General features: G+C 47.5%; 1 protein-coding gene across 1 annotated transcript in view; it reads left to right on the forward strand.

Moving 5' to 3' along the window:
- Positions 1-12,726, forward strand: part of LOC147012881 (sucrase-isomaltase, intestinal-like) — a 465,156-nt gene that overhangs the window by 278,650 nt on the left and 173,780 nt on the right. Inside the window, exon 22 of the mRNA XM_085853461.1 lies at positions 172-288. Coding sequence (XP_085709587.1) covers positions 172-288 — 117 coding nt within the window. The remainder of the gene's footprint in view (positions 1-171; positions 289-12,726) is intronic.

The following is a 12,726-nucleotide window of genomic DNA, read 5'->3' on the forward strand; positions in this document are numbered from 1 at the left end:
TACCATTCCACCCCCAGTTTTCCTCCTATTGATGCAGATTGGGGCTGCATTGTGAATCTCTCATGAGTTTATGGTTTTTGTGAGACTGCAGGTCAAATGCGAATGAACTTGAGCACCTTGTGATGAAGCCCTCCTACCATTCCACCCCCATTTTCCCTCCTATTGATGCAGATTGGGGCTGATATTTGTGGTTTCTTCGACAACACAACGGAAGAGCTTTGCCGTCGATGGATGCAGGTCGGGGCCTTTTACCCATTCTCACGCAACCACAACGCGGAGGGTTATCAGGTAAATTCTTTCTCTCCATTGCTGCTACTCGCTAAACTACTTGCAGTGCAACTCTTCCTTTATCATCGGTACTATCCATGCATGATGTATGCTGAGTGGTAAAGGATCTTCATATTTACAACCTGTTCTGCGAGAGATGGGCTCTCTCTGTCAATGTGTTATCATCAAACCCATTAATGCCTCGATTCAAAGATATACTCAAAGTTTTTTTTTTGATGGACGCAAACTCCTGAAGGTCCATGTTTCTCCCAGGTCAATTTTGCTGTGTTCTCTTTTATGTGTGTCATTTCAATGAAGTCTGATTCCTGGATGGTGCAGAGGGGTAGCACACTTGCCTTTGAGCTCTCGAGTTTGGCTTCAATTCCCGACCAGACTGAAAACTGTTTCGCTGCTGTACCACAATTGCTCCACCTCTCGGATGGATGTTAATCTGGGTGTCCCGTCTGCCGGCATTTGTCGGCGGACGTGAAAGATTCCACAGTGTCCTTCATGAAGAGTGGTGGAGTTATCGCCGCCACCCTGAACTAATAACAGATGTCTCCCCTCATCTGCAGTGGGCACTGCATCATCGGCACAGCTGGGTGTCGATGATGTTGTAACCGGCAGGACAAATGTGTAATCAAATTCCAGTCCAACATGCATTCAGTAATGCACAGAGACTTCAATCGGGGAAGGCATTAAAATTGGCTGTGCCACCTGGCTACATCTTGTCGAGATTTAAGATCGTATTATGATTTACGAAAGAGATTTTGACTGTTTGGTTACTTTTTCCAGCAATTCCAGACTGATTACGTTCCTAAGTAATTGGACTTTGCAGCTGAAAAGCAAAACTGTTTGGAGCTGAATCCATTCTTGTTATACCTTTGGGGCTCTTCTGCTGCCATTTGTCCGATGGGATATTTAACAAGATATGGTGTGGGTGTTCAATTGCTCCCTCGTACTGGGTACTGTATTATCTTTGCTACCTTGGATGAGAACTGTTAAAACAGAATCCTGCAAAAACCTAATGAATGAAAAACATTTCCGCAATAGGGTGCATTAAAATTAACTTTGCTACACGGACACGTAGGTGTAATTGCACTGGCCAGCTGCCAACTCATAAAAAAAGGAAGAAAAAAGGTGAGTTCCAAATCGGAGCATCTTGCTTGGAAGCTCAAAGCTAAATTGGGCAAAGAAAGGCGAGAGTGAGTCAGCGTGAGGTTTCATCAGAAGTCGAACTCTCTACGGCGCTCTCTGTTGCCTCCAGCTTCCCGTGGTCTGGCCCATCTGTTTTCCACAACTTGTGCTCAGATTAAGCTAATCTGGTCCCTAAAAACGCTGGAATTGTCAGAGTAACCTCAAACCTTTGAGTATAACCGTTCTTTTTCAGGATGTATTCGGTTGTGCAGAATGACAAATACCGCATATTGTCATCGGTGTGTGAAAGTCATTCCCGATGGGTACATCAGTGTCCTGAAAGTTAAGGATGGCGGAAGACATTTCTCAGGTAGATCGGCTTACTTAATCCCAGGAGTTGAAGGACGAGAAGATTCTCCTGAGGAGATGTACAAATAAATCTTGGATCGAAAAGGAAACTGTCTTCTGATTTAGTAGGGGGGTGCTGCATTGTAGAGCATGCCATTTTATTAAAGAAATCCACAAAGCTGCCTCTTTCCACTGCCCTCTCAGCTCCATCTCTTCACTCCACCTCCTGAAATCCTCAACCGCCTTCTGCCCACTCTCTTGTCCCCCCCTCTCCCCCAGCACCACAGAGCCTTTTCTCCTCCTCATCCGGCCCCCTCCCCAAGCTATTCTGCAATCTCCCACACTCCTTCAACAACCTCCTTACCTCCCCCCCCCTCCTCGTCCCTTGTCCTACCCTCCCCCACCCCTCCCACACCCTGCACACAAAGCCTCCTCCGCTCCCCCTTCCTTAACAGTGTGGACCTCAAATATCCGGGGCCTTCACAAACCTTTCAGATCTGTCCATACAGGTTGCCACTGACAAACCAGACATAATCTGCCGAACAGAAACTTTCCTCCCCCAAGACGTGTCTGACTCCCAAGTATCTCTCCCTGGTTACTCCCTCCTCCGGTCTAACAGACCTGAGCATCGTCCTGGTGGAGGAGTTGCTCTCTTCATCAAAGACTCTATTCCTCACTCTCCATGCACTGCTCTCACTCCCCCACACCCCCAGGAATACCTCTGGCTACAGCTTCCCCTCCACTCCCACCTCATGTTTATATGTGTACTGTACCGTCTACCAAAGAGTGATGACTCCATCTACACCTTACGATCTGAAAACATGGACCAACTTCTATTTTCTCATCCAAACTCTCTCTTCCTCATATGTAGCGACTTCAATTGTCATCATGCCAGTTGGCAAGTTTTGGGTACCTCTCACACCTGTCATGGTACTTCAGCAAAAGCTTTCTGCAACTCATTGGGACTGACTCAATCGGTCAACTTCCCAACCAGGATCTCAACCAATGGTACTCTTTCTTATCTGGATCTGATTTTGACAAATTTCCCTGACAATATCTGCTGCTCTTTCTCTGCTCCAATCGGTTCTTCTGACCACGTCCTTGTTAAAGTGGATATCTCTCTGGCTGTTATCAGAGAACCACCTCACCGCCGTCGAGTCTGGCATTTCACTCAAGCCGACTGGCAGGGTCGCCGAGCAGCCATCAAACTTACAGACTGGTCTCCTATCACTACTTTCTCAAACATCAACTCATCCTGGGAATTCTTTCAAAGAAACTTGCTCTCCCTCATGCACAGATTTATCCCCTCTCGTCTTCAGTGTCCTACCCTTCCTCCCGCCCTTGGTTCACTGAAGCTTGTGACGAGGCAGTTGTCCTGAAACAACTTGCCTTTGCCTCATGGAAAGCAAACCCAACTGAGGGTAATCTCAGTTCCTTCCATAAAGCTTGGAACAAGTGTGTATCTACCCTCAGGAGAGACAGAAAACAACATCTTCCTCAACTCAAGTCCAAACTTTCTAACCTCTCTCCCTCCTCAAAATCCTGGTGGCATTTAATCAAATCTGTTTCGGGTGTATGTTCCCCCTCCATCCGCTCCCTTACCTCAAATGGCCGCATTGCTGATACCGCACATGATAAAGCTGAATGCCTAAACTCGGTGTTTGCAGCTAAATCTTGTGTCCAAAACCCATCACTTTCTCAACCCACCTTACCCAGTTGCACCCAACTGTCCCTTGACTCTGTGTCCTTTTCTCCTGACAAGGTGGAGAGCTTGCTGTCAAACATCAACTCAGATTCTGCAACCGGTCCAGTCGGCATCAGCCCACTTGTCCTAAAAACCTGCTCCTCTGCTCTTGCTCACGCTCTCTCTGTTCTATTCACCCTCTCATTTTCCCAAGGCCATCTGGCATCTGCTTGAAAATCAGCAAGCATTACTGCCCTGCATAAAAAAGGTACAAAAACAGATCCCTGCAACTACAGACCAATCAGCCTTCTGCCAATCATCAGCAAGGTTATGGAATCCATTATCGCTTCAGACATTAAATCTTTTCTCTTCTCCAATGGCTTGATTTCCGATCATCAATTTGGTTTCAGACCAGGTCACTCGACCCTGGTTATTCTGCTTCTGCTCTCCCAACAATGGAGGGAGGTCCTCAATACCAGACATAAAATCAGAGCCATATCCCGAGACGTATCACGTGCTTTTGACATGGTCTGACACCCTGCCCTGCTCACCAAACTCTTCCTATGGTATCCAAGGCCATCTCCACTCATGGCTCGCAGACTTCCTCTCCTGTCGCAGTCAACATGTGGCCATAAATGGAGTTCTTTCATCCCCTCTTCCTGTGCAGGCTGGAGTTCCTCAAGGTAGCGTTCTGGGTCCTGTTCTTTTTCTGGTTTTCATCAATGATCTCACCGACTCTCTGGAAAATCCTCTTTATCTCTTTGCTGATGACTCCACCCTCTGCCGTACCATCAGTCATCCCTCAGACCGGCAAGCAGCAGCTTCTTCGCTCACTGCAGATCTGGGTAAAATCACAAACTGGTCCAACACGTGGAACATATCTTTCAATCCGGAGAAATCTCACACTCTCACTATGTCTCGTCGAAAGGACCATCTATAACCCCCCCCCCCATCCGCTTTCTCAACATTCCTCTGGAAGAAGTCCTTTCTTTCAAGCTTCTGTGTCTCACTATCTGCCATGACGTTTCCTGGGAAAGCCACATTTCAAACCTCGCCTCCAAAGCCAGTCTCCGACTGGGAATCATCCGTCGTGCAAAGTCCTTCCTCGGCCCACCTGAGCTCCTGACCACTTACAAAGCTTTCGTCCGCAGCCTGATGGAGCACTGCTCTCCCCTTTCTCCCCCCTTTCTCGGCTTCATGCTGTGGGAACCTGGTATCTCCCGCAATAAGGCTGAGTCTTTGGGCCTCTCACTCTCTCACCGCAGGCTGGTCGGTGGTCTTTCTGTCTTCTACCGCCTCCTCTCCAGCCTTGTCCCCCCTGCTCTCTCTGTGATTTGTCCCCACCACATTTCCGCAAGGTGCTCAAGGTCCGCCAACAACCCACTTCTGGTAAAACTACCAAAATCACGAATCACTGCTCACCTTCACGCTTTCATTCCTCTTTTTTCCTGCCTTTGGAATAAACTCCCTCACTCTATTAATTCCCATTCTGATTCTTCCATCTCAGCCTTCAAAACAGCTGTTCACCATCACGTCTTATCATCCCCCATCCAAATCCTTGATCTTTTCTACCCCGATAATCCACCCAAGCACACCTCCTTCAAATTCCCTGCTTTCCTTCCTGAAAGTCCCTGGAACGTCCATCTTGTATCTCCCATGTTCCCCGCCCCATCCCTCTCCCTTCCACAGATCTCCTAATGTCTCTGTTCTCCACCGTTTTGTCCTTCCCTCTCCTGCCCCTCTTGTCTCATGCCCCCCTTGCTGTGCATTGTGTGTTAGCTCTCACACGAGCCTCGACAAGGCATACAAAAAGCCGGCTATCTCTATTACAGGAAGCCAATAAAACACGAACCTTTTCCTTCTGAAAGATGATGCCTTTACTTTTCCCTCCTGGCCAGTGTTTACTTCCTATTTTGTCATAGTCAGGTGTTCAGGTGTTTGCCGATCCTCCTGAGAAGCCTTCCAGATGTATGAGCGACACCACAGCCTCTTGATGTCCTATGATCGGTGAGCTTGCACTGAGATATCTGATGGGATTTCATTTGCAAAATGCCAGGCAAGTGATTGTTGTGCGACGTGGTGATTGAACAAAACAAAAGAAAAACTTGAACTCGATCGGATCGAGTGAATAATTTATGTACAACAGGAATTATATTTGCCATCGACAGAAAATTTTCAATTACATTTGCAGAAACATCAACGGTACAGGCCCCACAAGTTATATTTAAACCATAAACGTTGAATTACTCTGTTAAATTACTGCAAGCTTTACTGCAGGTAAACCAATTATTAGATAATTAATATGAGCAGACATCCTTAATGGACTCCATGAATTATAATTGTGCTATCCCGATGTATTCATTCGTCTCTTTTTGGGAAATTGCCAACATTTAATGGGAGAGACGATGTGCGGTGTGCATGAGAGAAGAGGTGAACCAAGGTTTTAAAGACTTTATTAAATACGAATGTCCCTCATCAATCCATAGCCTTCTATGTCAGAGTGTTGTCTGAGATTGGTTCCCGCGGGGCTCCTGACAGATTTCACGATTAACCTGCAAGTCTGACACATTCCACTGATGTTTGGTTTGCTCAATGAAAACATAAAACTCCGTTGCTTTCACTTTTGTGTTGAAGATGGCATGGAGAATAAACCATTATTGCTCCGATGTATGAACATGACTTGTATCTTGCCATGTGACTAATATAATAAGAATACTAATACTAACACTAATAATGTTCTCTTACAAGGAACTTCAATGCAGGAGGAGACAATAATGCCAATCAAGCCTGCAATTTGGTTGCCAACCTATGGTTGTTTGTCCATGATCTATCCTTTCTCAATACTGAGAGATCAGCAAGGAAGCAGCATGCACCACTTTAAACGTCTTTGTTATGACTCGGCTGGATTCCCTCCCAGTAGTCCGATGTCACCATTATGCCACCAAGTCTGATAATATATGTATATGTACATATATATTTATATATATATATATATATATATATATATATATATATATATATATATATATATATATATATATATATATATATATACTTAAAAGGTGTGTGTGTGTGTGTGTGTGTGTGTGTGTGTGTGTGTGTGTGTGTGTGTGTGTATGTGTGTGTCATTGATTGGTTTCTACATTTGTGAGTTTCAGAATGTGGAATGGAGTCCTCCAAGGGTGGGCTCAAAGTATCCACCTTCATTTCTGTAAAGGGTCACGATTCACGGATGAAGCTATGAAGTTTTTCCTTTTCAAAGTTTTGTGAGGAGGGCTCCCTTCAGGATCGTTACTGGGCCCCGGACAGCCTCCAACTGTTGTTCGTTTGTTGTGATATTCCCAGGGATGGTTTTTAATATCTCTGGCAGGTTCTTCGTCATCATTCCCATGAGGTTCTTTGTCATCACGAGTTCAACTGGCATTCTTCAGCTTCCAGGATCTTTTCACTTCATGCTTGAGGTCTTGGTATTTGGTCATTTTTCTTGATTTCTTCATTGTTTAGTCCAAAATCTCAGGTATTAACACCTCGATCAGCAATGCCTTCTTCTCTTTTTCTTGCATCTAAGTATGATATCTGGTCGCAATGCGTTGTTTTCGATGTTCACGCTCGATGGGATCATAAGGTCATACATGAGTGGTACTTCAATGTTTTCAGTGATTGCTTTTGGTTCATTTTCCCACAAATTTTCTGGAATTGGAAGATGAAAGTTTTTGCAGATGTGCCAGTGGATTACATTACAAACTCTGTTGTGTCATTGTGTGTACAGCTGTTCTGACATGGGTTTGTGTGTGTGTGTGTGTGTGTGTGTGTGTGTGTGTGTGTGTGTGTGTGTGTGTGTGTGTGTGTGTGTGTGTGTTTGGCCAATAAGCGTCACATATTCTCTTTGCGAACCCCACCACCATCCCTCACCTGTCTTTTTTATCCTTCTCTTCACCACCGTTTTCTCTCACTCTGTCTCATCCTCGGTCCCCCATCCTCATAAAATGCAGCACTCTCCTCCCACACCTCTACACCTCTCACACTCTCTCGCTTCTCTGCCTGTATGTCTCTCTCTCTCTCTCTCTCTCACTCTCTCTCTCTCTCTCTCTCTCTCTCTCTCTCTCTCTCTCTCTCTCTCTCTCTCTCTCTCTCTCTCTCTCTCTCTCTCTCTCTCTCTCTCTCTCTCTCTCTCTCTCTCTCTCTCTCTCTCTCTCTCTCTCTCTCTCTCTCTCTCTCTCTCTCTCTCTCTCTCTCTCTCTCTCTCTCTCTCTCTCTCTCTCTCTCTCTCTCTCTCTCTCTCTCTCTCTCTCTCTCTCTCTCTCTCTCTCTCTCTCTCTCTCTCTCTCTCTCTCTCTCTTTTGCACCCCTCCCTTCCCCAGTGAATAGCATTGTTTGGCATAGTGTTGCTCTCCCCACCTCTGCTGTAACTCCCCTTTCTTAATCCTCTTTGCCTCCCTCTTCCCCCTCTCACCCTTCACCTGTCTCCTCTCTCTCTCTCTCTCTCTCTCTCTCTCTCTCTCTCTCTCTCTCTCTCTCTCTCTCTCTCTCTCTCTCTCTCTCTCTCTCTCTCTCTCTCTCTCTCTCTCTCTCTCTCTCTCTCTCCCCTACTTTTTTGATCCGTCACTCCTACTTTTTTGACACGTCAGCGAAGCGACGGGTTGTATTTGCTGATATATATATATATATATATATATATATATATATATATATATATATATATATATATATATATATATATATATATATATATATATATATATATATATATATATATATATATACAGTAATCCCCCATTTATCGCGTGGGTTACGTTCCAAGCCTCCCTGCGCTAAGTGAAAATCCGCGATGAATGGACACCTCCCCAAAAAATCGACTCGTCTGGTCTGGTCTGGTCCGTTTGGCAGTGATCGGGTTCGAGGTGCCGGAGATTGAATCGTCTGGTCTGGTCGGTTTGGGAGTGATCGGGTTTGAGGTGCCTGAGATCGACTCCTCTGATCTGGTCGGTTTTGAGGTGCTGGCTATGAGCAGTGCTCGTCCAACGGCGGCAAACCTTTTTCCTTCCCGAAGCATATCGAGCACCTTAACCTTCTCGTGGAGCGTCAGGACCTTCCTCTGGCGCTTCAGTTCCTTGCCAGAAGCCTTAAAAGGTGTAGGGCGTTTGGGCGGCATCGTGGGCCTTGGAGAAAAACACGTAGAAAAGATTCAAAGTTCACAAGCGAAACTTTGTCTCGTGCGTTGTGTGACTGGTCGAGCGCCACGCGTTATAATTTATTGCTTAAATAATTTATATTTTATATATTATTGCCGCGATATACCGGGGGAATCCGCATAAAAAATTAGTTGGGTTCCAAGGGAGAACCCGCGATGAACCGGGGGCGCGATAGGTGAACCGCGATATTGCGGGGGATGACTGTATATATATATATATATATATATATATATATATATATATATATATATATATATATATATATATATATATATATATATATATATATTTTTTTTTTTTTTTATATATGCATACACACATACATATTCCAGCGACCAGACTACCGCGACCATCTATCTACTATCAGCTACCGGACTGGTTTCAACACTTATTGGCGAATCATCATGCTAGCGTAGACCGAAATGCATACCAACGAGGCTCTCAAGCAAGTACGACATGCAAACTTCAAAAGTAGTCAATATATAAATATAGAAAGACCTCCCTACATCTCTCAACTGTGAATGGGGGAATAGCCAATCAGCTCTCACCCAATCAACTCGACCCAGGTGGCGAGGATTATATTCATAATTGACCCCTACCACACTCCTCGAGCTGAAGAAGTTGCGTAAAGAAACCCAAGAAGACCTTCACAAGATAAGCGCTTCGCTGTTTCGAACCCTTCCCAGAGTTCCTCAACAACTATAAGGACGTGTAATTTGTATATATGTGTTGTTGTTGTTCGTCTTTCGGCTGCTCCCGTGAGGGGTCGCTACAGCGGATCATCCGTTATGATCCGCACACTGATTTGGCACAGGTTTTACGCCGGATGCCCTTCCTGACGCAACCCTGGTCGCCTCTTGCGACACAGGGATATGGATTGGGTTTCGCCAAGATTCGCTCGATCGCTTGAATTACTGGCGTGCGAGCGGCCACGTAACTCGAATCGCGGCACGTCGCCCACCGGACGGACAATCCCGTCGTGACCCTCTCGGACTAACGCCGGGAACTAGTCATGGGTGGGCCTTTCGGACTCACCACGATCGTGCCAATCGGCCCCCCGCGTGGGATAGGGTTGCTCGCCAAATTCGACCTACCTAAGTACCCACACGGAGGGTAGACCGGGCGATCGCACCTTGCCGCAGGTCGACTTCGGACACGGGCCACTTTAAGCGACCCGTTCCATACTATCGGGATAACCGAGCGGTGTTATCGTCAACCTCGACGGTTCGATTAATTATTGGGCGTATTTAGCCCACTACCAACCCTTTACGTGAAATAAGATGGAGATTCAATAAAAGGAAAGACGAAGCGAAACAGGAAAAACAGTTCAACATAAAGCACATTTATTCCGCGGCAAACGGAAAGCACACATATACAATTATACACCAAAAGCAAATGTAAAAGTAGAAGAAACACAACAATTCTGCACAAAAAGCAAATGCAACAATGCAGATCTACTACCGACTACCGAGCACACGGCAACACTTATACAGTTTTACTTCACAGACGGCGCCGACAACACATATACTCAAAGCAAAAGAAAAAGGGACCACCCTCAACTACAAGGGGGCAGACGGGCTTGGGGCCGAGACCGCGTCGAGCCGACCCGTCTGGTGATGAGCCGCAAGATGGCGGCGGCGCCCCGACTCCGCGGGCCTCGCTGGCACTGCCTGGAATGGGGTGGGAACGGGGCCCCCTTCTCACACTATCTCAGCGCGGGGGGGAAACAAGAGGGGGTTGTTGATGCTCGGGGGAATGAGGATATCTCGCTGGCTTGGGTCCCGCGACGAGCGACTCCACCGCGACCTCGGTCGCGTTACCGGCCTCCCCTCTCCGCAGCTCCCCGACTCTGACACGAGCGCCGACCTCCACAAAGATTCTTGGCTTTTCCAGCCTCTCCGGACCCCGACAGACACTCTCTCGACTGCCTTCGCCGCCGCCACAACTCTCCAACTCTCCCACTCTCCACTCTTCTCAACTCCGTCCAACTGCCCAACTCTTTAACTCTTCTCTTCTCAACTCTCCTTGACTGCCTCACTCCGTCCAACTGCCTTCCAACTGCCGCTGCCACACCTCTCCAACTCCCCCCAACTGCCTCGATTCGCTCCGCGCTCGGTGCTTTATAGTCCGACAGGAGAAATCATCTGCAGATTTTTGGATCAGGAATCGCTCGGGGACGGAGCCACGCTCCCCATTGGACAGAGGAAAAGTGGGCGTGAATGATTCTTGATCCGCGAATCTGCATATAGTGATTATACTCCGACGCACCTGGAGGCAGGGCCAAATCGCCCCACGCTCACTGATAGGACGGAACAGAAGTGGGCGTGAATCGATCTTGATCCGATTTCTCGGTAAGGCTGGTGTTTTTGCACCCGCTGCTCGGTGCGCACCCTGTACGAGTCCAGGATCGGTGCCCACAAGCGGCGCGGGAATGGCGGTGATGCGATGGTTGCGAGAGCGAGATGTGACGGCAAGGGTCGTGGCTCTTGGCGTTGTTGTTGTTGTGAAGCGGCGTTGCGGTTGGTGGTTGTTGTGTGATGGCTGTTGAGACGTGGTTGGTGGTGGTTGTGGTGGTAGTAATGGCGGCTGGTCCAAAATAAAGATAGTAAAAGAAAAACGGCTATCTAAAAGGGTCGCAGCCCGCATGAATAACATTTATTCCCTCTAAACAACGGGTTTGGGCCTAACTACACATATACTTACAGAGATATCTCACCTACGGGACCTGAATGGTGGTTTGTGAATTTCGTCAACCACAACAATATATATATATATATATATATATATATATATATATATATATATATATATATATATATATATATATATATATATATATATATATATATATATATATATATATATATATAGTTACGGCTGTAGAAATTCGCAGAACACCATATAGGTCCTTAGTTCAGTTATGCCGATAAGTACGTGTTCAGTTAGATTTCCCCACCGTTGTCTAATGGGCTTTATTCGTGTCACCCGGGCTGTGATCTTTGAGTTAGCCGTTTTTCTTTTACTATCGTTATTTTGGACAAACCACCATTACTACCACCACAAACGCCAGCTACACCACCCTCCCGACCACCACGAATGCCAGCCACACCACCAACAAGACCACCACAAAACGCAAGCCACGCCACTATAACGCTAACCACACCACCACCGCATTTCCACCTCAGCACGGTTGCGAGAAGCCTGACATTCATCGGGGGAGAACGGATGATGGTCTCACCCCTCCCCCCAACGACAGACATGTGCGGAAAAGACAAAAGCTGTGAAGCGATGATCGCCGACAGAAGTACTCAACGAAAAACCCCGATTCAGCGAGGAAAACACCCTGCTTATGGAAGCTTCGCGAGCATGCTGGAAGGGAGGGGCCGAGGGGGAGGGGCGAGGGCCATGGAGATAAAAGCGAGTGCTGAGCGCAGCGAAGTGTGTGTCGTCGAGGAGAACCGGGTGGGTGTGTGTCGTCGAGGAGAACTGAGTGGGGGGTCGTCGAGGAGAAGCAAGTGGAGAGGCGAGTGGAAGTCTGGAGTCGGTGGAGAGTCAGTCTGGAGAGGTCGGGCAGCCGAGTGGGAGCCTGAAGCCTGGAGAACACAGTCGGGGGAGAAGTCCAGGAGAGCGGAGGACACGTGAGTTGGGAGCGTGGCCAAACCTGCTGTGCAGCGCAGACCTGCGCATTCATGTGGAGAGAGCCGGAGAGAGCTCGCCAGCCAGCGCCAAACGGTCTGAGGTGATCGGGCTTTGGCACAGTTCGAGCATCGCTGAGGGACGGACGGGTTCTTTCAAAGAGCATCAACTTTGGAAGAGCGTCAAGACCCATTCGTTCCTCTCAACACGTCGCCGGCTGAGGCCCGAATCACCCGGCTGCTTGGCAAGGCCTGGGCGCAACCGCGGCTACGCTAGCTGCCGTGGGGACGGGACGTCGCGGGTCACCCCATCGAGGCACCACGAGGGTGGAGGTAACCTGCAACGGTCTCGTGGAACTCCTTCGGTCCGCCAAGCTCCACGTTATAAAGGCCTACGGGTCCAGTCTGACCCCCTTGTCTTTGAGGGGCCCTTTCCCTGTTTATTTTTGGGAAAGTTGTGGCG

The sequence above is a fragment of the Eptatretus burgeri genome, chromosome 14 (assembly GCF_056783735.1).
Source record: "Eptatretus burgeri isolate ZD-2024b chromosome 14, Ebu_testis_v1, whole genome shotgun sequence".
NCBI classification, from domain to species: Eukaryota; Metazoa; Chordata; class Myxini; order Myxiniformes; family Myxinidae; genus Eptatretus; species Eptatretus burgeri.